The sequence below is a fragment of the Hylobates moloch genome, unplaced genomic scaffold, assembly GCF_009828535.3.
Source record: "Hylobates moloch isolate HMO894 unplaced genomic scaffold, HMol_V3 SCAFFOLD_5, whole genome shotgun sequence".
Classification (NCBI taxonomy): Eukaryota; Metazoa; Chordata; class Mammalia; order Primates; family Hylobatidae; genus Hylobates; species Hylobates moloch.
The window spans coordinates 112926805-112950922 of NW_026652280.1; the positions used below are offsets into that span (position 1 = coordinate 112926805).

At 38.3% G+C, this 24118-nt stretch overlaps 1 protein-coding gene across 2 annotated transcripts in view; it reads left to right on the forward strand.

Annotated features, from left to right (window-relative positions):
* Window positions 1-441: 441 nt before the first annotated feature.
* CSDE1 (cold shock domain containing E1) overlaps window positions 442-24118 on the forward strand; it is a 41095-nt gene continuing 17418 nt past the window's right edge. The window contains exons 1-7 of one of the 2 annotated variants that reach the window (XM_032154907.2): window positions 442-522; window positions 8240-8626; window positions 18557-18755; window positions 20392-20501; window positions 20901-20993; window positions 21611-21708; window positions 23951-24032. In XM_032154907.2, the coding sequence (XP_032010798.1) occupies window positions 18557-18755; window positions 20392-20501; window positions 20901-20993; window positions 21611-21708; window positions 23951-24032 (582 nt within the window). In that variant the 5' untranslated portion in view covers window positions 442-522; window positions 8240-8626. The remainder of the gene's footprint in view (window positions 523-8239; window positions 8627-18556; window positions 18756-20391; window positions 20502-20900; window positions 20994-21610; window positions 21709-23950; window positions 24033-24118) is intronic. The other variant, XM_032154908.2, reaches the window with a different exon arrangement.

The following is a 24118-nucleotide window of genomic DNA, read 5'->3' on the forward strand; positions in this document are numbered from 1 at the left end:
CTGACTCTATCCTAATGAAATTCGTCTATAACAGTAGACGTAAGAAAGAATGCTTGCACTATGAGAAGAAACGAGCGTGAGGCCCTTCCGGATTTTTGCTGGGAAAAGATAAATCATTTTTTATGGCTCCTGAATATGCCCTCAGAATTGTTCGCCTTCAAGGTTTACCCCATTATTGTGGGCTAAAAACGTATTCAAACGCTCAAAGACTAGAGACGCCTAAAGCCACCCGCCACCCCTAGTGTCCAGGAGGAGTCAGTAAACACCGAGATTGCTTCCCGCAGCACACCCAAGAAGGAATGTAAGAGAATGCAGCCACCATGTTGGTTGTGGTTAAGTGCAGCAAACAGCTTGGCGTCACTCAGCCCTGCTGCGCAAGCGTATTGAGAGTACGCTTCACTCCGCCCCTTCTCGTGCACGCGCTCAGAGCCCGCAACTCTCGCGAGAGAAGCGAGATTTATTCCTACGTACCGGGCCGTGCTGCTTATGGCGGCGCTGGAGAGGGGGCGCTGAGCTGTTGGGGTGAGTACGACCTCAGGGTCCAACTGGGGGTAGCAAAAACCCAGGGGAAGGGCTGAGAATAAGACCAAGGCTAACGGGAAAGCCTTCTGAGTCAAGGTGGGCACTCGTAGAGCTCTAGGTGGCGAAGAATGCACCCCGATTCCCTGCCCTGGGCTTTTTCATACGTCTCCCGTTCAACTGCCTGGGCCTCACGTCAGGTCGGAGAGCTGAAACGAGGAGTTGAGGCCAGCCGGCTGCGCGTGGTGGTAGTGGTGGTGGTGACTAAAGTGGGGGGAGGGAGCGAAAATGGAGGCTCCGACCGCAGCCAAGATGGAGGCAGAGGGTGCGGGGCTCGGGCGCGGAGGCTGCTGGGAGCTGTAGTCTGGCTGCTTCCCCATCTGCGGCTTGGCTGAGGAAACGGGAACTACATGTCCCGGCGGGCGGGGCGAGGGGGTGGTGGCGCGGTCCTTTGTGTGAGGTTGGAAGAGCCTGAGACCGAGAAGAGGGGCCTACTTTGACTCTGGACCCTGTAGTTTCCTGGCCGTTACCTGCTTGGGAATCTGACTACCAGTACCAGAGCGCAGTGCGGCAGTGGCGCCGCCTTTGTGTATAGACTGAGACCCTGCTCCGTCTAGATATCTAGGGGAAGTGCTTAAAGACACCTTTACCCAGCCACATCTGGCACAGTAGTGTGGCGGAATTGACATCGTTACTCCAGTCACCTAGAGCAGGGTCTCAGCACCCAACCTTCCCCTCATTGTCTCCCCTTCGGCGTCTTGAGAAAGGGAACCAGTCCCTAATCTTTTAGGCACGTGGCTCCCACCCCTCTATCTTGGGGAATGGGCGTGCACCCTGAAAGTTCAGTAGTGTCCTCCCTTCCACCTCCTCTAGTTCTCATGGTGTCAGCGCCTGGCCCACCCACATTGTGCAATGAACGGCCTGGCTTCGTCATTCTATGTAGAATTGTTTAGAGTTCCCCCTTCGGAGACAGCTTCAGATTTTTACCATGCTGTTTGATCAATACGAAATCTTAGTGCCAAGGTTCTTTTGCTTTAAGGTTTTCCCTTAGAAACACCCAGATGGCGGCCGTCTTGCTTAACTCAGGTGAAGCAGAGAACGCTCCCTGAAACAGGCATGAATCTGCAAAGAAAATCTGAACGTTGTTGGGCAAGTTAATTTTCGTGTTTTGCACCTTAAATGAGTAAAAGAATATGGTGCTCTTTAAACAGTTGGGAGACAGGGCGGAGAGGGAGAATGCTCAAAGGCACTGTGGTAGTTAAATCTTTTTGAGAGGCTTAAATTTTCATCAGGCTGGTATGAACTGGCAGTTCTCAGCCACTGCTACTAACCTAGTTTTTTAGAATGTAGGTTTCAAATTATAGCCCACAAATATAAGCTACTCTATACTAAAATGCTGAGTAATTTTCATTTTGAGTAACAAAAGGCAAACATTCTTGATACTACATTGAGGAGCACTATAATACATACCTTGGTTTTCTTTTGGTACTAACCAATAATGGATATCCTTGGTGTGGGTAAGGAGGGGCTTTATATACTTCAATAGGCATATACCTGAGTCATAAAAGCTAGATAAATATTCGGCCTTCTTTTTGTTTCGTTTTAGCCCTGGGACTAAAATAAAAGAGAAGGTAATAGTTTGGTTTTGCAGCTGTTCTGGATGTTTACCATCGAGATGAGTATTTATAGCAGCTGAGTTGAAAACTAAAGTATTTGAGGCACAGAAGATAGGTTTTCTTTTTTTTGTAAGTACTGACTTAAGTGTGACCTTCAGCGAGTGTGGGTGAAAATCTGGTAAAGTCCTAGCAAGTCAAAATTGAAAGTGTGAAAGCTGACGTGCAGTCTGGCTTTACCCGCTACGCTTATTTTCCCTTCCCCCACCTGAAGACACATCGTGTAGGGCCATCGATTTTTGTTTTAAACAAAATGCTAAAATATCAAATTATGCTGGAGTATTCATAACATAAAATTTAGTGTTCCAATGTTTTTTATTGTACAGTTCAGTGGCACTAAGTCTATTGAAACTGTTGTGAGAGCCATACTTTCGACAAGGTAGTTAAAACATGGAAATTTTGGACCGATGTTCTTTTGGACAGATTTTTGAGGAGTTGAATTTCAGGACTGTATTGCAAAATGAGATTAAAAATCTTGATCTTGTTAAGTAAACAAAAATAATTGATGTGCCTTCTTCTTAGCTTTGTCTTTGCAGAAAACAGAAGAGGAAGCACTTTGAGATCTATTTCGTAAGCTTTAATAGCTAGACTGTTTTAAGTGGTGAAACTGCTATGGTGACAGTGACTTGCTGTTAAATCCCTTCTGCCCAGTCAGGATTTTAAAAATTCCTTTGTTTTGATATTAGAATGTTTTCCACTTGCATGTGTGGGTACCTAGTTAAAAACAGCACAAAACTTTTTAATATTTTAATGTCCTTTTATGCTGAGGTAAAACTGTGTGGCTGAAAATTATCAGTTTCCCTGTGTTGCACATGTAAGCTGTCCGTTGATTTACAGCTACAGCCGGTACATAACCAGTTATTTGCACTTCTGTTTCTCCAATTTAGTAACAAGCTTCTGTGCTAGATACTGCCTACTTTTATTAGTGAAAAATCTTTGCTCAAGATCCTTACATTTACTTCCTGTTGCTAATTGGCACAATAGTACTTTTTTAGACCCCTGCTCAGTTTATACCTACTGTGTGGAACATGGTAGCCGCCAGCCACGTGTGGCTATTGTGCACTTGAAGTGTGACTAGTTTGAATTGAAATGTGCTGTGATTGTATAATAACATTGGATTTCAAGGAATGTAACTGTCAATTTTTTTACATTGATTGCCTGTAGAGAATAACATTTTGGATATAATTGGTTAAATAAGACATTTAATTAAAATTCCTTCTGTTTCTTTTGACTGTAATATGGTTACTAGAATTATAATTACACTGTATTTCTGTTGGACACTGCTGGTCTGTGGTGTTTTCTGATGTGTCTAGAGTGTTTCTTCAGCATCTTCCCACACTGCCATTTGTCCTGCTTAAAAGTATTAGACTTCTGGGTGTATGTATAAGCAGTTAAGTGACAGATAATTTTAAATACCTCAGTAGCTGTTTAGATAATTAATCTAGCACAGTTGTTACTACACAGATGCAAAAAGATAGTTGCATCAGTTTTTTTATTTTTACTCAACAGGTGACTTAGGTTGGTTAATTATGTAGACTTTATTATTTACCTTAGATCCTAAAGCAAAAATGAATTAAGACCTATTAAGCACTTCAGTTATAAAATGTGGTGCTCAATGAAATGTCAGGCAATAGAGAAACTTTTCAATCCTGTGCTACCTATTTTGGTCTTTGTTTTTCCTGCCTAAAAGAAGATACTGCCTGAAGGAAGTGGGTTAGATGAGCAGACTTTTGTAGACTGGCTTAGCCTTTCATTAACTTTTCCCAAAGTGAGTGCTGCACATACTTTCAAAATAATAAACTAGGTAGTGTGATACATTTTAGATCGATTACTTACCACATAAATGTGTTAGTTTAACCTCTATTGATTTAGTGCCGTCTATGTAATGGCTTATGCTAGGCCTTTGAGGTAAAACAGCCAACTGAGGAAGACATGAAATAAAACAGGTGGTGGCCAGGTGCGGTGGCTCACGCCTGTAATCCCAGCACTTTGGGAGGCTGAGGCAGGTGGGTCACTTGAGGTCAGGAGTTCGAGACCAGCCTGGCCAACATGGCGAAACCCCGTCTCTGCTAAAAATACAAAAATTAGCCAGCCAGGCGTGGTGGTACACGCCTGTAGTCCCAGCTACTTGGGAGGCTGAGGCAGGAGAATCGCTTGAACCCGGGAGGTGGAGATTGCAGTGATTAAGTAATAATACTATTTCCATGCTGAGCAAAGGGAAAAGGAGTTGATTACTTAGCACTCAGGGAGATTCTCAGATACACATTTAAATTGTTCCCTAGTGTTTTTATTGGTACCCTATGGTGGGTTTGTGGGGGCGATTGTTTTGAGTCAGCATCTTACTCTGTCGCCCAGGCAAGAGTGCAGTGGCACAATCATAGCTCACTGCAGCCTCAAACTCCTGCACTCAAGCGATCCTCCTGCCTCAGCCTCCCGAGTAGCTGGGACTACAGGTGCATGCCACCACACCCAGTGAATTTATTTGTTATTTCTAAAATTTTTTGTAGAGACAGCGTCTCACCATGTTGCCCAGGCTGGTCTCAAGCATTCCTCCCACCTCGGCCTGCCACAGTCCTGGGGATTACAAGCGAGAGCCACCACCCCAGCCCAATACCCAGTGTTTCATGTGACTTAAGTTTCAAGCTTTTAGGGGGATGGAGGAGATGCATTTGTGTTCCTAGGGTTAAGGCAAAAGAGGTGGTTAGTAGCACCAATTAATGTTAATCGGGGCATGAGTGGATAGCTATTTATATTAAAATGCCTGACCAATACCTTGAAGTTCTTCAGTAAGTGTTAATTTAATTGAAAAACATTTAGTTAACTACAGAAGCTGTGAAGATGTTAATTCGGCCAGTAAATTATTCATGACTGTTGGTGGGTTCGTTTGATAGCTCCTAATAGACCTCATTAGTGCCTAAGAATGGCCCTGCAGGACTCCAGAGTTTCAGTTCCAGAAATCTCTTTTTTTGTGTTACTGAATCTTGGACTTGACAGTTCTTAATGTGATACGACAACCTGGACTGGGTTAATCCAGTTCAAGTTTTTCAAGATAACTTGCTTTCTCCATGTTGAGTTCTTTGGGTTCATTAGTACACCTAAAGCATTAAGATAAAACCAATATACACAGTCTGTATTTTTTAAAGAAGAGATTATTTCTTGATTGGATAATTAAAACTTTATACAATTAAAGGTGGTATAACTGTTTACACTTGAATTGTGGTGTCCTTTTGCTTATTAAGGATCAACTACCTTTTTCCTTTGATTGTGTATGGCAGCACTGGATTAGGTGCGAAAGGAGGCTGTGATAAAGAAATTTGAGTTTACCTCTCAGAAATTTGAAATAGAATTGTAGGAACAAGATACATAAAAACATGAAGTAAACAAAGTATAGAAATTGCTTGGTACCACTTGCTGCAAATTGCTTGATGGAGGCAGTGGATATTACTGCCCCATTCATTAGTAGGAATTAATGAGTCTGCTGGAATGGTCAAGAAAGGCTTTTTTGTCACCTTGAAGATCACAACATAGTATTTTTTTTGTGGGAAGACCCATATAAGCAAGGGTGGCTAGAATTCAGGAATCTCCCAAGAGTTGTGTTTAAGGATTAGGCGAGGTAATGGACTTCTGGGAGAACTGGAACACAGTAGAGAGTAAGGATGGAAGGTAGAATAGGGACACCTGGAATAGTAGTTCTTAATCCTGGTTGGAAGTCAGAAACACTTGGGGCAGGGGTTAGGCGGAGATAACAAGGCCTGGCACCTAACCTAGTGTAGTTAAATTTAGAATCTTTGTATGGGACTCAGGCTTTGATTTTGTTGGTTTTTGTTTGTTTGTTTAAGGTTGCTGGGGGGGGGGGGGGGGGGGGGGGGGGGGGGGGGACGGGTGGATAGCCAGGATTAAAAACTTCCCATCTAGAGTGTTGGAAAAATAACTGAAGATGTTTGACAGGGGAGATGAGAAATGAAATTGGAGGGTTTTTGTTTTGTTTTTTTTTTTTGAGACAAGGTTCTGATCTGTCGCCTAGGCTGTAGTGCTGTGTCACTATCTTGGTCTCTGCAGCCTTGACTTCCCGGTCCTAAGTAGCTGAGACTCCATGCATATACCACCATGCCTGGCTAATTCTTTGTATTTTTAGTAGAGATGGGGTTTCTCCACGTTGCCCAGGCTGGTCTCGAGCTCCTGGGCTCAAGCAGACCTCCTGCCAAGGCCTCCCAAAGTGCTGGGATTACAGGCGTGAGCCAACTCACCTGGCCAAAATTCAAGTTTTTGATAGTCTGGTGGTGGTATGTGACAGAAAATGGAAAGTGTGCACACTGGAAGTTGGCGGATATATTAGACACCTGAGCTAAAATACGTCATTTAGTAGGACAAGAGATGAACACAAAAGATACCGTGAGGGAAATACTAACACAACTTGCAACATTGGGTATGGCGATGGAGAGGGGAAGAATCAAGATAGTTAAAGTGGCCCCACCTCAAACCAGTTATATTACTCTGGGTGGTGGGGGCTGGGCATAGGTTTTTTTTTTTTAAAGCTTCCCAAGTGTTTGAGCACCATTACCCTAAGACATATATCTAGTCTGGGTAATAAGAGAATGATCTAAATAAAGTTGAAAGATCAGACAAGTGTATGTAACATGTGATATTTGAAGGAACAATATAAAGTCATGGGATGTTAGAGAATAGAAAATGGCCAGATCAGCTGTTACTGAGTTTTTATTTTACATGTGAGGAAAGTGAAACCTAGAGAGATTAAATAACTTGTTCATGGTATTTACTAGTACCAGTGATTGCGATTAGGCTCTTCTGGTCTGAGCTATTTAATCAGCTCTGACCTCTCACCTGATAATCATTCTTCTGACGTTTTCAAATATCCACTTCTCAGCATGTCCACCTTTTTCTTCTCTCTGTAGAAATAATTTTCGTTAACACCAGTTTGTAACTTTGGAGTCAGTGCAAAATAATTGTTTATTTTATAGCTAATATAAAGCAGAAATGTGATTTTTACTGATAAATACATTTTATTTCTCTTCTATAGACATTTCTCATCTATTTACTGTAGCAGTACAAATGAGATTTCTGTTTGCTTACTAAATCATCTCCTTTAGGATTTCAAGACTTAATACCACTTTCTTCAAAAACTAAGGCACTGTTTCCTGTTACATCACGTTGAAATGCTTCATAATCTGGCTGCACTACACCTGTCACACTACATATCCTATTTCACTTCAGCCCAGCTCTCTGTTCTAGCCAGGCTAGCCTGTTGATTTTCCTCTGAAACAACAAGCCACACATGTTGCCACAGGCATTCATGCAGAAGATTTCACTTGATGCTGGGCGTAGAAAATCACAGAATGCATGGTCGCTGCTCTGAAGAAACTTAGAATTTAGTGGCATATTCTCTCTTGACTCGTGTGCTGTTTCATGCCTAGAATACTCAGCTATTTTCTTCTAGAATTCTGCCTGATTTTCCAGGTTCACTTCAAATTCCACTTTTATTTAAAAGCCTTGGTTGCTTTGATGGACATGCAGTTGTGGATAAACAATGAGTAATAGTTCTAGATAGTCTGTGACATAATAGATAACTAGATACTAATTGAGCAAAATAATTTTTGGCATTTTGGTCCTATACTCTGTTTTTTTTTTTCCATGTATAAATCTTTTCAGCAAGATCGTCTATGCTGTCATGGCAGGGACTTCTTTTATGTTTTCCACAGAGCTAGATCCTTATAAAATACTTGCACTAAATTAAATATTATGCCATGTAACTGAGCTTATTTGGGGGAAGAGGTCAATAAAGACTATGGAATAAGGTCAATAAAGACTATGGAATATGAGGTCTTGGGTATGAGATACCAAAGGAGGTAGTTGCTAGTACTTGAGAGATTGCTCTAAACAACATCAAATGAGCATGCTTCCAAGTTTTCTGCATTACTTGCATGACCCATGATTCTAAGTTAGTGAAATGAGTTTGTCCCTCTTCTCACCCCACTGTCCCTGATTATTTTATATATGTTATACTTAATATCTTCATTTTTTACCTCTAGTATGAAGTGTAACAGAACAGACTTTACCACCTGAAACTGCTGCTTCAAGTTCAGATCAGGCAAGGAACAAACCTCGTAACAACTAACAAGACCAAAGAAGAGTACACTTAAGTTGAAGACACAACACTTGATCTGAAACAAGAAGTTTGTGCCTACTCAACAGCTTTGAAAGAGCACTTCCCAACGCTGCTAGTAGTCTTTGTTTTCTTCAGTGCTGTACTGTGAGATTGCCCGGTACAGCAGCAGTTGTATTCTTTATTAGCTTGGTAGATCATTTTCTCTCGCTCTTTTTTTTAATACTAGCAACTTTCATCCTTTCAAACGTGTGCTGAAAAAGAAGAATCAGCAAATACTACTGAAAGTGCAATATTTGATTATCACTGCGAGGTAGGTTTGTAATTTCCTATTAAGAATCAGTTCCATAATTCTAGATTTCCTGATTATTTGGTTAAATATAAAATCTTTATTTGTTCTTTTCTAAAGGTATTCAGAAGACAGTTTTTCTATTCTCAACTAGTATGAAATATCAACACTATCTCTTGTTAGATAAGGACAGTATTTATGGTCAAACAGATTTTTCACCCCAGATTATGTTAATACATGCTGATCTCTCGACTTAACTGGTCTCTTAGAGAAGCTCTGTCTGTACTATTTAGAAGTTAGGATTTCAAATAAGAATGTGCATTGCAGTCTTTCTACGAGGGTCTGTGAAACTTTGGTGATATTTGCTGCTGACGTCTGTTTCTTTCTCTCCACTGTCTTCAGTGTTAGCTTCTTGAGGGAAGAACCTTACTTTATATCCATACCTACATTTGCAGTGCGTATTTGTAAATGGTATACAGTGCATATTGGTGAATGAATGGTTGACATGCCTACTGTATTGTTAGGCATTGCTAGTGCCGAAATATAACGAATGAATAAGATACTAATGGACTTACGATTTAGAACAATTTGTTACACAATATCACTGTTTAATATAGGCTAAAAGATACTAATAAAATATTAAGAATATAACTGAACCCGTTCCCTTGGAGGTGAGGAGGAGGGTAAAGAAAGCCTACAGAAAAGGGATATTTGAAGGTGAGTAGTACCTTGTTAAGAGGGAGAAGAGACATTGCTAGAGGTGTAGAGGTAACAGAATTAGCAGATTCAGGGATACATGAAAGCACATGGTATATATTAAGTTGTTCATTATGAACAGAGTAGAGAATATAATTTTGTGGGGAGAGTTATGAAAGGGAAGTTTGCTGGAGGCTTGGCCCAATACATTTGTCTTTATTCCGTAGGAGAGCCATCAGATGTCTCTAAGCAAGGGCTTAAGGGTTTTTCCCCCAAAAGTAAGAGAGCTTTATTGCTTCACATTTTAAAGTAATATTCAGAAGTGTACCTTTAAAAGACCAATGGTGACACTTTTGAGGGAAAGGCTGAGGATGGGAAGACCTGTCAAAAGCAGTGGATCAAGTATAAGGAAGATAAAAGCTGAGGTGTAGGTAGAGAAAAAGGTAGGTGCTAGGTGTTCTGATGGTAGAAGTGAGGACTTGGAGACCAGTTGAATCTGAAGATAAATGTGGAGAGAATGGCTTTATCAAATCCAGTTGTCCAAGCTAGAAACCTTCATTGTTCATAGGAATAGGGAAGTTAGAATAGTAACTTACTGATATTAAAATATATTAAGGAAATCTATTGTGTTCATTAGATAGCTATCTGAAGTTGAAGGAAATACACTAGTATGGAATATTAAACAGTGGTTAACTTCGAGGGTAGGCTTATGAAGAGCAATTTTCCTTTTTAATCTTTAGTTTCCAGATTTTCTAAAGTTAGTAGACATAAAGGAATTCAGAAAGGAGTCATCAGTTTATAGGTAATAAAGGAAGAAGCACCAATGAAGAGAGCAAAGAAGTAGAAGAAGTCAGGAAGAAGCACCAAAGATAATTTCAAGAAGTCAATGGTAAACATTTTTTTAGATGCTACAGAGGTCAAATAAAATGAAGAATGAAAATAGTCATTCAGTTACAAAAGCTTCACTGCTATTTCAAGAAGCACTTAGGACTTTATTTCCAATTTATTGAAGGATTATGTAATAGTGTTGATGACCTTACTGTGCACTAGAATTATTCCTTAACAACTAAAAACTACAGTAATATTAAATTATCTATGTCTCATAAACAGACACTTATTTAATTTTAAGGTAATTGTACCATTTAGTTTTTCTATTCTTACCTTAGCTGATGTTTAAAAAATAATTTTAGACTAATTGCTGTGGATTCTGTTGGATTAGATAAGGAAGAGTAACACAAATTGAAACCACAATTTTATGTTCTGAAGGATAAAAGATTAGTTTTTTTTTTTTTTTTCCCTCTCTGAGACAGAGTCTTGCTATGTCGCCTAGGCTGGAGTGCAGTGGGGTGATCTTGGCTCACTGCAACCTCTGCCTCCCAGGTTCAGGTGATTTTCCTGCCTCAGTCTCCTGAGTAGCTGGAATTACAGGCACGCATCACCACGCCTGGCTAATTTTTTTAATTTTTAGTAGAGACGGGGTTTCACCATGTTGGCCAGGCTGGTTTCGAATTCCTGACCTTGTGATCCACCCGCCTCAGCCTCCCAAAGTGCTGGGATTACAGACGTGAGCCACCGTGCCTGGCAAGATTAGATATTAAGGCTTTCATTTCATTGACATGATTTATAGAAATAGATTTAAAGAAGTGCTTTTTGTTTAGTGTAATCTTTGTATTCTGAATATTAGTTTACTACATGAACATTTTAATATATAAAAGCATCCATAGCTGTCTAAAAATTACATGTTTACATATTTACAAAGAAACCACAATTGGGATGAAGATTATTGGCAGTAAAACATGGTCGTGGTTGTACATGTGAAATAGTTCAGTTAAAGGGGGCACACAGCTAAGGAAACATTTGGTAATGCAGTGGAACCCCCAGATTTTAAAGGGGGGTTTTGTAAAATCAGTAAAAATAGTACATAATTAGGAACAAATATATATAGAAGGGTAGAATTAGCCATAAAATGGCAAGAAAGAATAAGGCTTATAAAACATTTGTTTGACATGTGAAAATAGACCTGAAGTGTTTGGTGAATGATTTGATCCAGGTAGTCTAAAGGTGACAGACAAGAAAAGCAAAATTAGAAAATTCCTGTCGTGCCCCTAGTTTTTTTCTGCTGAACTCAATAATTTTCATACTGGAAACATAGCAAAGCAAGAGAAAACTGAGGCCCCAGACGAGTGAGAAAATAACAGGATTACTTGGCAGTTGCTAGGTGTGTGATAGTAGTCAAATAGAGACCTATGACAGGAACTGTAAATGTCCTGATTTTTCAGTCAGATGTGGGAACTATTGAGCTTACTTTTCATCCCTAGCAAAAGCCTCAGAGCCAGTGAATAAAAAACTTGGCAGAGTAGCTCATGATAGCATAATGGTCAATATGGAGAAACGTTGGATGGATAGCAATTAGTAAGAGACTGATTTTAGAGAAGTCTCCAGGTGTATGCTGCCAGATGCTATCTTTGCCCTGCTTTTTTCAGAGACCTAATAAGTAGTTATGTGAGTACCTATGTGCTACGTAAGCACTTATTTTAGGCTTTTTACATGAAGCAACTCATTTAACCATCTCAACAACTCTGTGAGACAGGTATTAAGGTAGGAGAATGAATGATTAAAAGATAAACTACACAGAGTCTGATAATTTAAAATTAAATTAGTCACCAAATTGGAATACTAGATTAACCAACAGAAGGCATTTTAAAAGCATTACGTTATAGTTTTTTTATTTAGGAACAAATGATCCATTACGGAGGAACTGAAAGAAAACCTGATTTTGCTAATGTGATTTGTGAAGAAATGGTGGGGATGTTTTTTAGTTTTACAAAGTTATAAAACTTCAGTCTACAGAATCAAGGGGTGTAATCACTCAGTACTTTATATTGGTCAGGTACATTAAGAATAGTAGTGAAATGCACTTTAATGAATAATTACTTAGAACCTATCCAGAAGACAGCAATTAGTATTGAAAATGGTTGTGTTCAGAAAATTGAAAGAAACAGTGGAAGTCAAGGGGAGGTATGTCTGAGAATACAGAGGGGTTTTCTAAAGATCTTATGGTGAAATAGGCTACCTTTTCCAAATTAATTGTGAATCAGTAGAAGCCAAGCAGACCAGATTGGGGGGAAAAACAACTTAGATGTTGTAATAAATTACAAAGCATAGATTTCCACCCCCTCTCCCCAAAGGAACTTGGAAACCAGTTAGGTGCTCCCACTTTACTTTTGAGGAAAAAATCCCAGAGATGTTAAAAGTACTTGAGAGTCAGGACTGAAAGCCAGTCTTTGGACTTTTATGTTCTTCAGGGAACTTTAATCAATTTCTTGAGTTACAAATGAAGTTTAAATTTGACCTGAGATTTGTCCCAGTTCTGCTTTTATTAAAGGAGGACTAATTTTGTCAATGACTTTTTCAGTTTAAAAGTAAATATGTAGAAAAGGGTAGAAGGTCTAAACTTTATGAGGCTGGAGATACTTGTCTGTTGTGTTACTTACTATATGAGTACAACCTAAAATAGTGCTTATGCGTTGTATGAACTCAATTGTGGTTGAATGAATAAGGCAGTGATTAAGAATGGAGTCAGAACTGGATTCTATTCCCACATTTGCCATTTTTAGCGCTGTGCCCTTAAGATGGCTAAGTGTTTTCTCATCTGTGAACATTAAAGTAGATTTTCTGGTCTTTAAATACATTCGAAATCATACTGTATAAATATCTTATGTCTCATTTCCTATTACAGAATAAGCATTTCCCACATATTGTTTCCAATGACCACATAGCATTACATAAGTTACAATGACGTCTTGAGCCATAAAGTGTGTTAGACTAGATTATTTCCAGGAATTGGCTACAAAAATATATTTGTAAAATACTTGTGCATAAAGCTTTTTTCACATTTCAGATTTCCCCAGGAGAGCTTTTCTGCAATGCAGTTATTAAGAAAAATATCTCCACATTTTGATACATGTTGCTAAATTGCATTTCTAAAAGGTTGTACCAATTTACTACCATAAAAGTGATGTGTGTGTTATTCTTAGCTCAGTTTTTCATTATTTTAAAATCTTACGTCTTTGCTAGTTTGGTATATGAAAGTATTAATTTGCTTTATCTGAAATTTTTTATTGCAAAAATTCAAGGTTTTATGTTTAATGTTTTGAGCTTTTGTATATAAAGTTTAATGATTGATATTAAAGAATGATTTATTTGCTCACTTAATCAGTAATTCAACATATGAGTGCCTGCTCTGTGCCAGGCACTGTTTATCTAAAATCTAGGGATTTAGCTTTGAATAGAAGGTTCTGCCCCTCAAGAAGCTTATATTCTGGTAATTTAATTGTACTGATTTGCCTAGAATCTTCAATACTACTCTAGTGTATTTACACTTTACCCCCTAGGTTTGAGTATAAAAGCTTGTGCTTTTTGTATAATCAGATATCAGTCCCTTGTGATTTTTTTTTTTAATTGATTTCAAATCTAGAAAGTTCTGCCCTTGTAAAGATTTTACAAATATACTCATCCATGGAGGGGTGTGAGTGTGTGTGTATGTTTTGGGGTTTTTGTTGTTTTGTTTTTGTTTTGAGACAGGGTCTCACTCTGTCACCCAGGCTGGAGTACAGTGTCAGGATCATGGCTTGACCTCCCAGGCTCAGGTGATCCTCCCACCCCAGCCTCTTGAGTACCTGGCACTATAGGCATCCAGCTAATTTTGGCTAATTTTTGTATTTTTTTTTGTAGAGACAGGGTTTTGCCATGTGCCTAGACTAGTCTGAAATTCCTGGGCTCAGGCGATTTGCCACCTCGGCCTCTCAAAGTGCTAGGATTACAAACATGAACCACTGAACCTGACTGGTTTTTAAATATTTTTTAAGACATTAAACTCGGTTCATTTGAATACATTTTTACCTGCTGTTAGGCAAGCAACTAAATTGTGGATTTTTTTTTTCCCCTATTTAAAAAAGAAGTCAAATAACATTTACCTACTGGGTCCTTCCTACTACCACCTTTGTTAGCATCTTTAATTTTTTATAAACAAGGTTCTGTTAAATTATCTACTTCCATTTGTCTTCTACTTTTATGTAATTGTTTTTGTGATAACTTCCATTTTGCTTGTTTTTTGATGGTGCTGATTAAGGAATATTTGCAATGCCATAAAAATATAGTTTAGCCAAATTATTAGGAATTCTTTGAAAAGTATTAACATGTCACATGTCTTATATAAAGTTGTTTGAGTGGTGTGTTTCCCTTTGGAAAAATAAAATAAAGGCCTCCTCCAAATGGATAAAGGCTAGGGAAAGAGAGCTCTAGTCAGCAAAGATTCTGGGAGAAAGGGAAGGCTTTTTCAACTCTTTTGGTATGTGTCTAGGGATGAGACGAGACTCGAACAGTAGAGCCCAGATTCCAATGTTCTTGTTGGGGAACAACTTAAGAGTCTTAAAAGAAAATGCTAGCTTTGATGCTTTCTAATTCTGGTTCAGTGTCCCTTTGGGTGAGAAAAAGAGGATTTCTATCTCCTACCTGCAGTGATGTGTGGCAGGATTGGAGATTTGAGAATGGGTGTATTTTGCAGCTTTAAGGCATATATATTTCAGATCATATCATTGTGTTCTTGTTTGATAGTAATCAGAACTATAGTCTAAACATGAGGCCAAATGTGGTAGCTCATGCCTGTAATCCCATCACTTTGGGAGGCCAGGGCTGGGGTGGTGGCCTGGATCACTTGAGGTCAGGAGTTCGAGAACAGCCTGGCCAACATGGTGAAACCCTGTCTCTACTAAAAATACAAAAATTGGCTGGGTTTGGTGGCGCATGCCTGTAGTCCCAGCTACTTGGGAGGCTGAGGCAGAGGGATCACTTGAACCCAGGAGGCAGAGGTTGCAGTGAGCCAAGATCGCACCACTGCACTCCAGGCTGGGTGACAGCGAGACTCCATCTCAAAAATAAATTAATTCAGCCTGGGTGACACAGCAAGACTGTGTCTCAAAAATAAATAAATAAACAAACATGAAAGAAGCACAGCTAGAAAGTCCTTCAGTGATCTAGAATAATGGTTCTCAAGTTGATTTTATACTGCTTGTCAGTTAAAAACATGTATTTTTGATATGTGTATATATTTACAAATTGTGTAATTATAATTCTGTGTCTGCATTGTAAAACACAGTGGTACAAATAAAGAGGAAAAATGTGAAGTGAGGGATATTATAAAAAGTTTACTTGTGCAGAAATGTTCTGTTCTTGCTAGAAATACTATGTTCTGGATTGCTGGTTTTTAAGTGTTTAATTTTAAAAAGCTTTATAATATCGTGAATTAGTATCAGGGAAATCTACACTTAGTGTGTTGTATTGCAACAGTCCGTATCATAGTCTTGATCTTTTTGGCATACTTGTCATACCTCGTTCGATGGTTTCTTAATGTGGAGGTTGAAGAACTAGTACTAGGAATAGAAATGTCAGTTCCCTTGCTCTTTACATGTGCTTGCCTTATCTTCCGTTTGAGGTTCTTCTGCGGGAATCTTTCAACCATTTGTCTATTTGGGCTTTTTTGTTTTTCTGGGATGGAGTCTTGCTGTGTTGCCCAAGCTGGAGTGCAGTAGCACAATTTCGGCTCACTGCAACCTCCGCCTCCTGGGTTCAAGCAATTCTCATGCCTCCCCCTCCTGAGTAGCTGGGACTACAGACCCATGCCACCATGCCTGACTAAATTTTGTATTTTTAGTAGAGGCAGGCTTTTACCATGTTGGCCATGCTGGTCCCAAACTCCTGACCTCACGTGATCTGCCCACCTCGGCCTCCCTGTGCTGGGATTACAGGTGTGATCCACTGCATCCAGCCTCATTTGTCTACTTGTGAAGGTAGTTTAGTTACACTAGATAACCAAATTTGTATATCTCCTTATCGGGCATACAGTAATATGGGAAGAGCAAATGAGTGGGGACTTCACTGTCAGCCTCTTTTGGAGTTCTCCACTCTTTCCTCAGAATACCTGAGTAATACATGATAACTCGTAGACCATCTGACATACCAACTCGGTGAAACCTAGACTATAAATACATAGTAAATATTTTTAAAAGCTCATTTTTATCTCTGGGCAGAAAAATAGTCCCAGTTATTTTCTTCTACACCCCATTGGATTATCAGTGTGTACTCTACTTTAGGGAGACTAGTGACTAAAAATGATAGGTTCTATTTAAAGTTGATCAGCATTGAAAAGAAATTGGACTGAATAGTCTCACTCCAACAACCATCAAGAGTCCTTGTGGCATTTTCAGAATTGTCGATATCATTGTATATTTTAATGGCTTTAAAAAAATACATTTCACCTTTTATAGTAATGTTAATTCTATATATTTCCTATGTCAATAGAAATCTAATTTAATTTCGCTAAACCCGAGCTAAAAATATATAAAGATTGACTGTGAAATGTGCATTAAATTGTTATTGATCATAGTTATCAACATTATGCTATGTTATGACAGCTGTTTGAGATGGAGAACGTTTTTACTGTGTCATCAGATCCTCATCCCTCTCCTGCAGCCCCTCCTTCACTTTCTTTACCCTTATCTTCATCTTCTACCTCATCTGGGACTAAAAAACAAAAGAGGACCCCAACTTATCAGAGATCTGTAAGTCAGGAAAGCAGTCATCCCAGCTTACCTTGCTTTGTGTTAAGAGCATGACCTAGATTGCCACTCATTCTGGTTGAAATATCTTGCAGACTCACCTTCTAACTTCCCGAATCATTTTTTTCACCTTCAGTCTTGAAAGATAACTTCAGTAGATTAGGGCCTTACTGCTCAAAGTATATCTAAGAATCAGAAGCATTATTATCACCTTGGATCTTAATAAAGATGGAAAATCTCAAATCCCCATACCCACTGAGTCTGATTTTGTATTTTAACTTCTCATTTGAGAAGCCCTCGTTTACAGCCAGACCTTCTTGGTTTGAATCTTCTACTATTTGACTTTGGCAAGTCATTTAACTTCTCTGTGTCTGTTTTCTCATTGGTAAAATGAGGCTGATACAATACTTTCTTGTGGGCTTTTGTGAAAGTTAAATGAGTTAATATATGTTAAACACAGAACAGTGGCTAGTGTAGAAGAATTAGGACATAACCACCTACAGATGTGGTGGCTTTGATTTACATGATTTAACCATCACACATATTGTTGACTCATACTTTGGTTTATCTTTCTAGAATTTTAGTTACTCTTTTTTCCTAATGAAAATATATCCTTTTTATTAATAATGCCCAACATCCCACTTAAATGGAGATACTTATAAATCAGATTTTCAATGAAAGGGTCTAAAACATAATTGTAATGATTTAGAAATGTCATTACTGTGGTAAATTATAGACCTAGGCTTTGCTAAGGATTTCATCCTATTTTGTGCTTCACTTATAGTTTTTGTTGTTTTACTCAAAGAAGGGAAAATGGGACATCCAATGTGATAGTATTTTATGACCTAGGCAGATTCCATTATATTGCTTTTAAATAGCTCCTATTTCACTAAAGAATGGGAAAGAAGTGATAGTTACAGATTTCATCAGTATGTGAAAAGTGAAGGGTTTCTTTCAGGTAAAGATTAAATGTACCTGTGAAATGATTCAGCATTTTTAAAATGGAAATGCTTTTGCTGTCTTGGAGTTTTGTTGTCTCAGAAGTTTTCTAATGCACTATTTTGGATAGTCTTTCATTAAAGGACCTAAGCATGAATTACTCTGAAATTTTCTAGTTTAAGTATTGCATAGAAAGCTCATTTTATTGTGTTAATCTCTACTAACTTGAAATATGCCTTCCCAAATGCATGACTTACTAAATAGTATTAAGGTATTGGCTGAAGTTTCAAAATAGTGTTACCAAATCTCTTAAGAGTCTTTGGTAGTTTGTGGTCACTGTCTCTTAATGTTAATTATCTTTGTTCTGAAATGGTTGTTTTAATAATTTTCAGTTCATGTAAAGGCAGCATTTACTAATGTAGTTGCTATACCTTAATATTAAACCCCAGAAATTCTATTTTTGTCTGGTAAGTGGAAATTCTGCCATAATTTGGGGCAATTCCCCGATATAATAACTTAAATTGTTTCCTCTGAAATGTTTTATTAGCTAAATTAATGCTGCAGTAATAAAGTCCATAATCTTCCCTTCATTTTACTTTTTTTTGCCTTTTTATATGAAAGATTTAGTGACTTATTAACCAGACTTAATATGCTATGGAGATAATGTACAGATATGTATATATTCTTTTTCTTTTTAAAACAGATGAGCTTTGATCCAAACCTTCTCCACAACAATGGACATAATGGGTACCCTAATGGTACTTCAGCAGCACTGCGTGAAACTGGGGTTATTGAAAAACTGTTAACCTCTTACGGATTTATTCAGTGTTCAGAACGTCAAGCTAGACTTTTCTTCCACTGTTCACAGTATAATGGCAACCTGCAAGACTTAAAAGTAGGAGGTAATCTGTCGGTTCTCCTTTGTAAAAATGTAATCACAAAATTTGTCTTGCATATCAATTTGTTCATGAGTGTTTTTCAAAAAAATGTTTTATGTAAATAAAAACATTTTGGACTTTTAGTTGTACTGTTTACTGAAGAATATCTGTATAAACCAGTAGAATCCTTGAAAGATTATATTTGGTATATTTACAATAAATGCTTGGAAGATTTCATTGTTGTTCCCCCTAATGATGACTGTTTACCCCTAAGATTTTAAGCCAGTAGGAATATTGAACTTTTATAATGTTACTTATGATTATTCTGTCAGGTACTATTTTGGGTAGTACCTGAAAAAAGTAATTCTTAGAATGTCACCTCTTAGAAGCCAGGCACAGTGGCTCACGCCTGTAATCCCAGCACTTTGGGAGGCCGAGGCGGGCAGATCACGAGGTCAGGAGATTGAGACCATCCTGGCTAACACGGTGAAACCCCATCTCTACTAAAAATACGAAAAATTAGCCGGGTGTGGTGGCAGACGCCTGTAGTCCCAGCTACTCAGGAGGCTGAGGCAGGAGAATGGTGTGAACCCGGGAGGCGGAGCTTACAGTGAGCCGAGATCCCACCACTGCACCCCAGCCTGGGCGACCCAGTGAGACCCCATCTCAAAAAAAAAAAAGAAAAAAAAAGTTACCTCTTAGATTATATGGAAATTCATTTTGGCTGACACTGTACAAATTATTTCACAGGCCTGGCATGGTGGCTCATGCCTGTATTCCCAGTATTTTGGGAGGCTAGGGCAAGCAGCTTGCTTGAGCTCAGGAATTCAAGACCAGCTTGCAGCCTGGGCAACATGGCAAAACCCCATCTCTACAAAAAATACAAAAATTAGCTGAGGAAGGTGACTTGTGCCTGTAGTCTCAGCTACTAAGTAGACTAAGGTGGGAGGGTCACTTGAGCCCGTGAAGTAGAGGTTGCAGTGAGCTTAGATCGTGCCACTGCACTCCAGCTTGGGTGACAGGGAGACTCTGTCTCAAAAAAAAAAAAAAAAAAAAACCGTTCTTACATGTGAAAGTGTTCGGCTTACTAAAGGACTGAAATTATGAGGCCTCTTTGCATTTTTAAAAAACATGTTTGAGAAAAGAGTATAGTAGCTAACAAGATGCATGCTATAGGAGCATTGTTTTGGTTAATCCTCATGGCAGTACTATTTGTTAGGAATTATTCTCCTTTTACATCTGAGAAAACTGAGGTACAGAGGAGTTTAAAAAAAAAAAAAAAAACCAAACTTGCCAGAGGTTATGATTAAGTCATCTCATTTGTAGTATGTGTAAATGCCATAAAAACTAAGATTAAGACATGGCTATCTTAGCATAAGATGGTGGTTCTGAAACATTTGTGTGTATCAGAATTACGTGGAAGGCTTGTTAAAACACAGATTGCTATACTTGATCCCCAGAGTTTGTCTTTGGCTAGGACTAGAGTTAGGTCCAGTATTTCTTTTAAGCTCCCAGGTGATGTTAATGCTGCTGGTCCAGGGACCACACTTTGAAAACCACTGGTCTAAGGCAATTCAAATGCTATGTTAAGTATAGCTTGGAAGCAATATATCATTTTGCAAAAATTAGTTCAACAAACCTAACACATTATTTATTTTAGATGATGTTGAATTTGAAGTATCATCGGACCGGCGGACTGGGAAACCCATTGCTGTTAAACTGGTGAAGATAAAACAAGAAATCCTCCCTGAAGAACGAATGAATGGACAAGTTAGTGACTTTGATGCTTTCTGTTTTTTTAGGGCCCTGCATTTGCATATCTTTCACATTAGAAAAGGAAGATTCTCCCCATCTCCTCAGTTTGCACGAAAGAGAGCTATAGTATATAAAGATTACTATTTTAAAATTAATCAAAAGCACTGGCATTTCTTGACCTGAAATAAAAATATGGTCAAGACTCAATTGGGTTTTTACATATAACCCTGAGTCAATGCTTACAGTCAATTTACGTACTGTAAGTTTGAAACTTGGCAGCATGACATCCTCTTGTGGATCATATTAAAATGCATCCCTGTGTATAGTATAGAGGATATTAAAATTCAGTTTATATTGCACAGTGCTGCTCCTGAAATGATTAGCAATGGAAATTTTTTTTTTTTTTAATGGTAGGTTGTGTGCGCTGTTCCTCACAACTTAGAGAGTAAATCTCCAGCTGCCCCGGGTCAGAGTCCAACAGGGAGTGTATGCTACGAACGTAATGGGGTAAACTTGTGTATTTTTCTTAAACCTTTGCCTGATCCACCATGTGATCTATAAGCGTACTTTAAAATTCAAAATAGAAAACGTAAGCTGCAATTGTTAAAATCAGTTTTAAATTTGGTTTCTAAGAGGCTTCATATGCAGCATAATCAAAAAATTTAAAAAGAAAAATTCCACAGGACTTCCAAGTGTCTTAGTTTGCCCAAGTATGACCTTAGTTAGAATATTAAGGTAAAATGTTCCTTTTAATCACTTTTTTGGGGGTTGTGGGGGGGGATCTTTTTCTGGTTCCTTTTAAGCACTAACACCAGCTTTTTTTGTTTGGAATGCCTTATATACAATTGTTTTTTTTGAAATGTAACTATAGTCTCTGGGCAAATGCTTCCACGTGTGTAAGCTTTTTGAAGTTGGATTGCTGCTCAGCTGTGGACTCGCAGAAGTCATCAGCACCATGGAGGGGAAGTGTGTGTTTATATGAATAAAGTGACTTGTCATAAAGCATTTAATTTTAAGAAATTTGGCTTAAAATGCCAGTATAAGAGGTTTTTAAGTAAGTAAATCACAGTATACAGTGAATATGCATCCTGCCAAAATAGTAATAATGATTTATTAATTCACAGGAAGTGTTTTATCTGACTTACACCCCTGAAGATGTCGAAGGGAACGTTCAGCTGGAAACTGGAGATAAAATAAACTTCGTAATTGATAACAATAAACAGTAAGTTCTTTTTTTTTTTTTTAAATTTTCTCACCTAAGCAGGTTTTTTTTCCCCCCCTCCATTAAGAAATTTGAAGTGAGTTAAAAACCTAACTTGTAAGTCTGGATAGTTTTCATGAACTTTGAATTCATCAACTAATGATTTGAGGTCTATGAATATTGTATTACAGCCATTATGCAGGGTCTCAGAAATAGGAAGATGATAATTAAAACATTGTTAGGCATTTAAAGGACTTGTTCTAGAGATCAGTGAAGGTTTTTCAAAAAATAGTGCTTTGAGGTAAGTTTTGAGGGAGGGATGTAGTCACTAGAGAGATGAGAAAAAAGAGCATTGTGATTAGAAGAAGTATCATGACATGTTTGAGGGAAATGGCCAAAAGTTTGGTCGAATTGACCAGAAGATAAAGTTTGAGCGTTCTTCTATGTAGGAATCTTTGCGGTGTTTAAAACAAGGAAATGTGATTGGTTTAGATCTTCGGAGGTGGTGGAAGTGGTAGACTTTTGAAAGGTAGGGATGCTGTTGACCAGAGGCAGTGATGTGAAAGTTAACGTGAAAGATGACCGCCTAATATGGATAGACTAAGAGGATGGGGTGGAGGAGTCAAGTCATATTGAGAAGATAAAATCATCAGTCTTAATTGATTTGATAAAGGTGGGGTTGGAATTAAAGGGAGTCCCAAATACTGTTTTTCTGGCCTGGCATACTGGGCAGATGATGGTACCATAAACTGGGCTAAGGAGACATAAGGAGAATGTTCAAGGTGGGAAAAGAATCATACTTATCTTGGCAATTTTTGAGTGTGAGAAGTTTGTGATGTGTCTGGGTAGAGATATCAAATCTACAGTTGCGTGTATAGGTCTGAGACTTAGACCTGTAAGTCTAAGGTCTGTTTCCTGCCTATAGGGAAAGTATATAGAGCTGTAGAATTCATCAGCATACACAGTTAAGGAAAATGTAGTTAAGAAAGCCCAGGGAGAATATTATTTTTATCTTGGGATAGGAGAGATGAGAGATGCAAGAGGAGAAGGAAATTAAAATAGGAAGTTGGAGAAAGTGCTAGTAATGTACTTTCCAGTAGCACGTGGAGGGAAAAGTCCTAAGAGCATGTCTGTGGGATTATCTGCCTTGAACCTTATCTCTTTCTTGGCAAGCCTTGAAGGAATCAGATTGTGTTGTAGGTGTGGTTATTATTAGTTACAGTCTGAAGGCCTCAATTTATATAGTTGTTAATCTCAGAACAGCCTTACCTGGTAAGTTTCGTCATCTTTAAAATGAGGTATAAGTTCTCACAAAGTTACTTGTCGATGTTCCTACTGCTTTTAAATAGCAGGCATTTAAATTCCCATCTGACTCTAAAGCCTTTTCACTGCAGTAAGTTACAAAAGCAGGTAGAATTTTTCTGGTGTCTTTGTTAGTCTGTAACATTTTTTTTAAATAAAAAGCACATTTTGGGTTATTTGTCCGTGAAAAATTAAGGGAAGTAATTGCTTGGTGTATAGGTCTTCTCTTAAAACATTTAGACTAACAGTACCATTATGTCTTATATAGTCTATGTTATCTTAAAAACAAAATTGAATTTACATCGCTGCTGCACAAATATGAGGGCATAAAAGCAACATGTAGTGTCTAACTTGTTTCTATTCTCCAACGGAGGTGAATATCATTACTTTTAAAAGCATAGCAAGTTCTCTTAAAATCACTTCATTTACTCAACTTTTATGGCTGTTTACTCAGAAATAATGAGATTGCTACTAAATTTAGCACTCACTGAAAATAGACACCATCTCCTATTTATCTGTGTATCACCAGTACCTTACTTTGCTGCAGATTATACCTACACAAATGTTTGTTCAATGAATAACCTTTGTAAGACTTTAGTATTCCCCACCTTTGGTAGCATCCGCTTTGTGGCTTTATTTCACTTCTTTTGTTGAAATAGAAAAACAGTAGAACATCATGCACCCATGTGTAAGTTTGTAAAAAAGCAAATCTTCCAACAACAGTCCCAGAGAAAGATGACCTATATATATATTTGCCAAATGTAGAAGGCTAAGGAGTTAAAGTCCTTTGCATATAAAGCCATATGAAAATAATCAAATGTCATAAACCCTGTATTTATTCTTAGTGATGATAGAATTCTTGAAGCCCCAGGAAACTAGTTTCTTTAGACTCATATCTAAGCAGGCCAATACATTTTTAATCCCTGTTTCACTCCTCCCTGCAATTATTTTTTTTTCCTAGTACTGGTGCTGTAAGTGCTCGCAACATTATGCTGTTGAAAAAGAAACAAGCCCGCTGTCAGGGAGTAGTTTGTGCCATGAAGGTAAGTGTTAAATTTGAGAAACTTGAGTTTTCTTTGGCCACTTGAAAGGTTGTACTTCAAACTCCAGCCTTTGTTTTTTCTTTTTT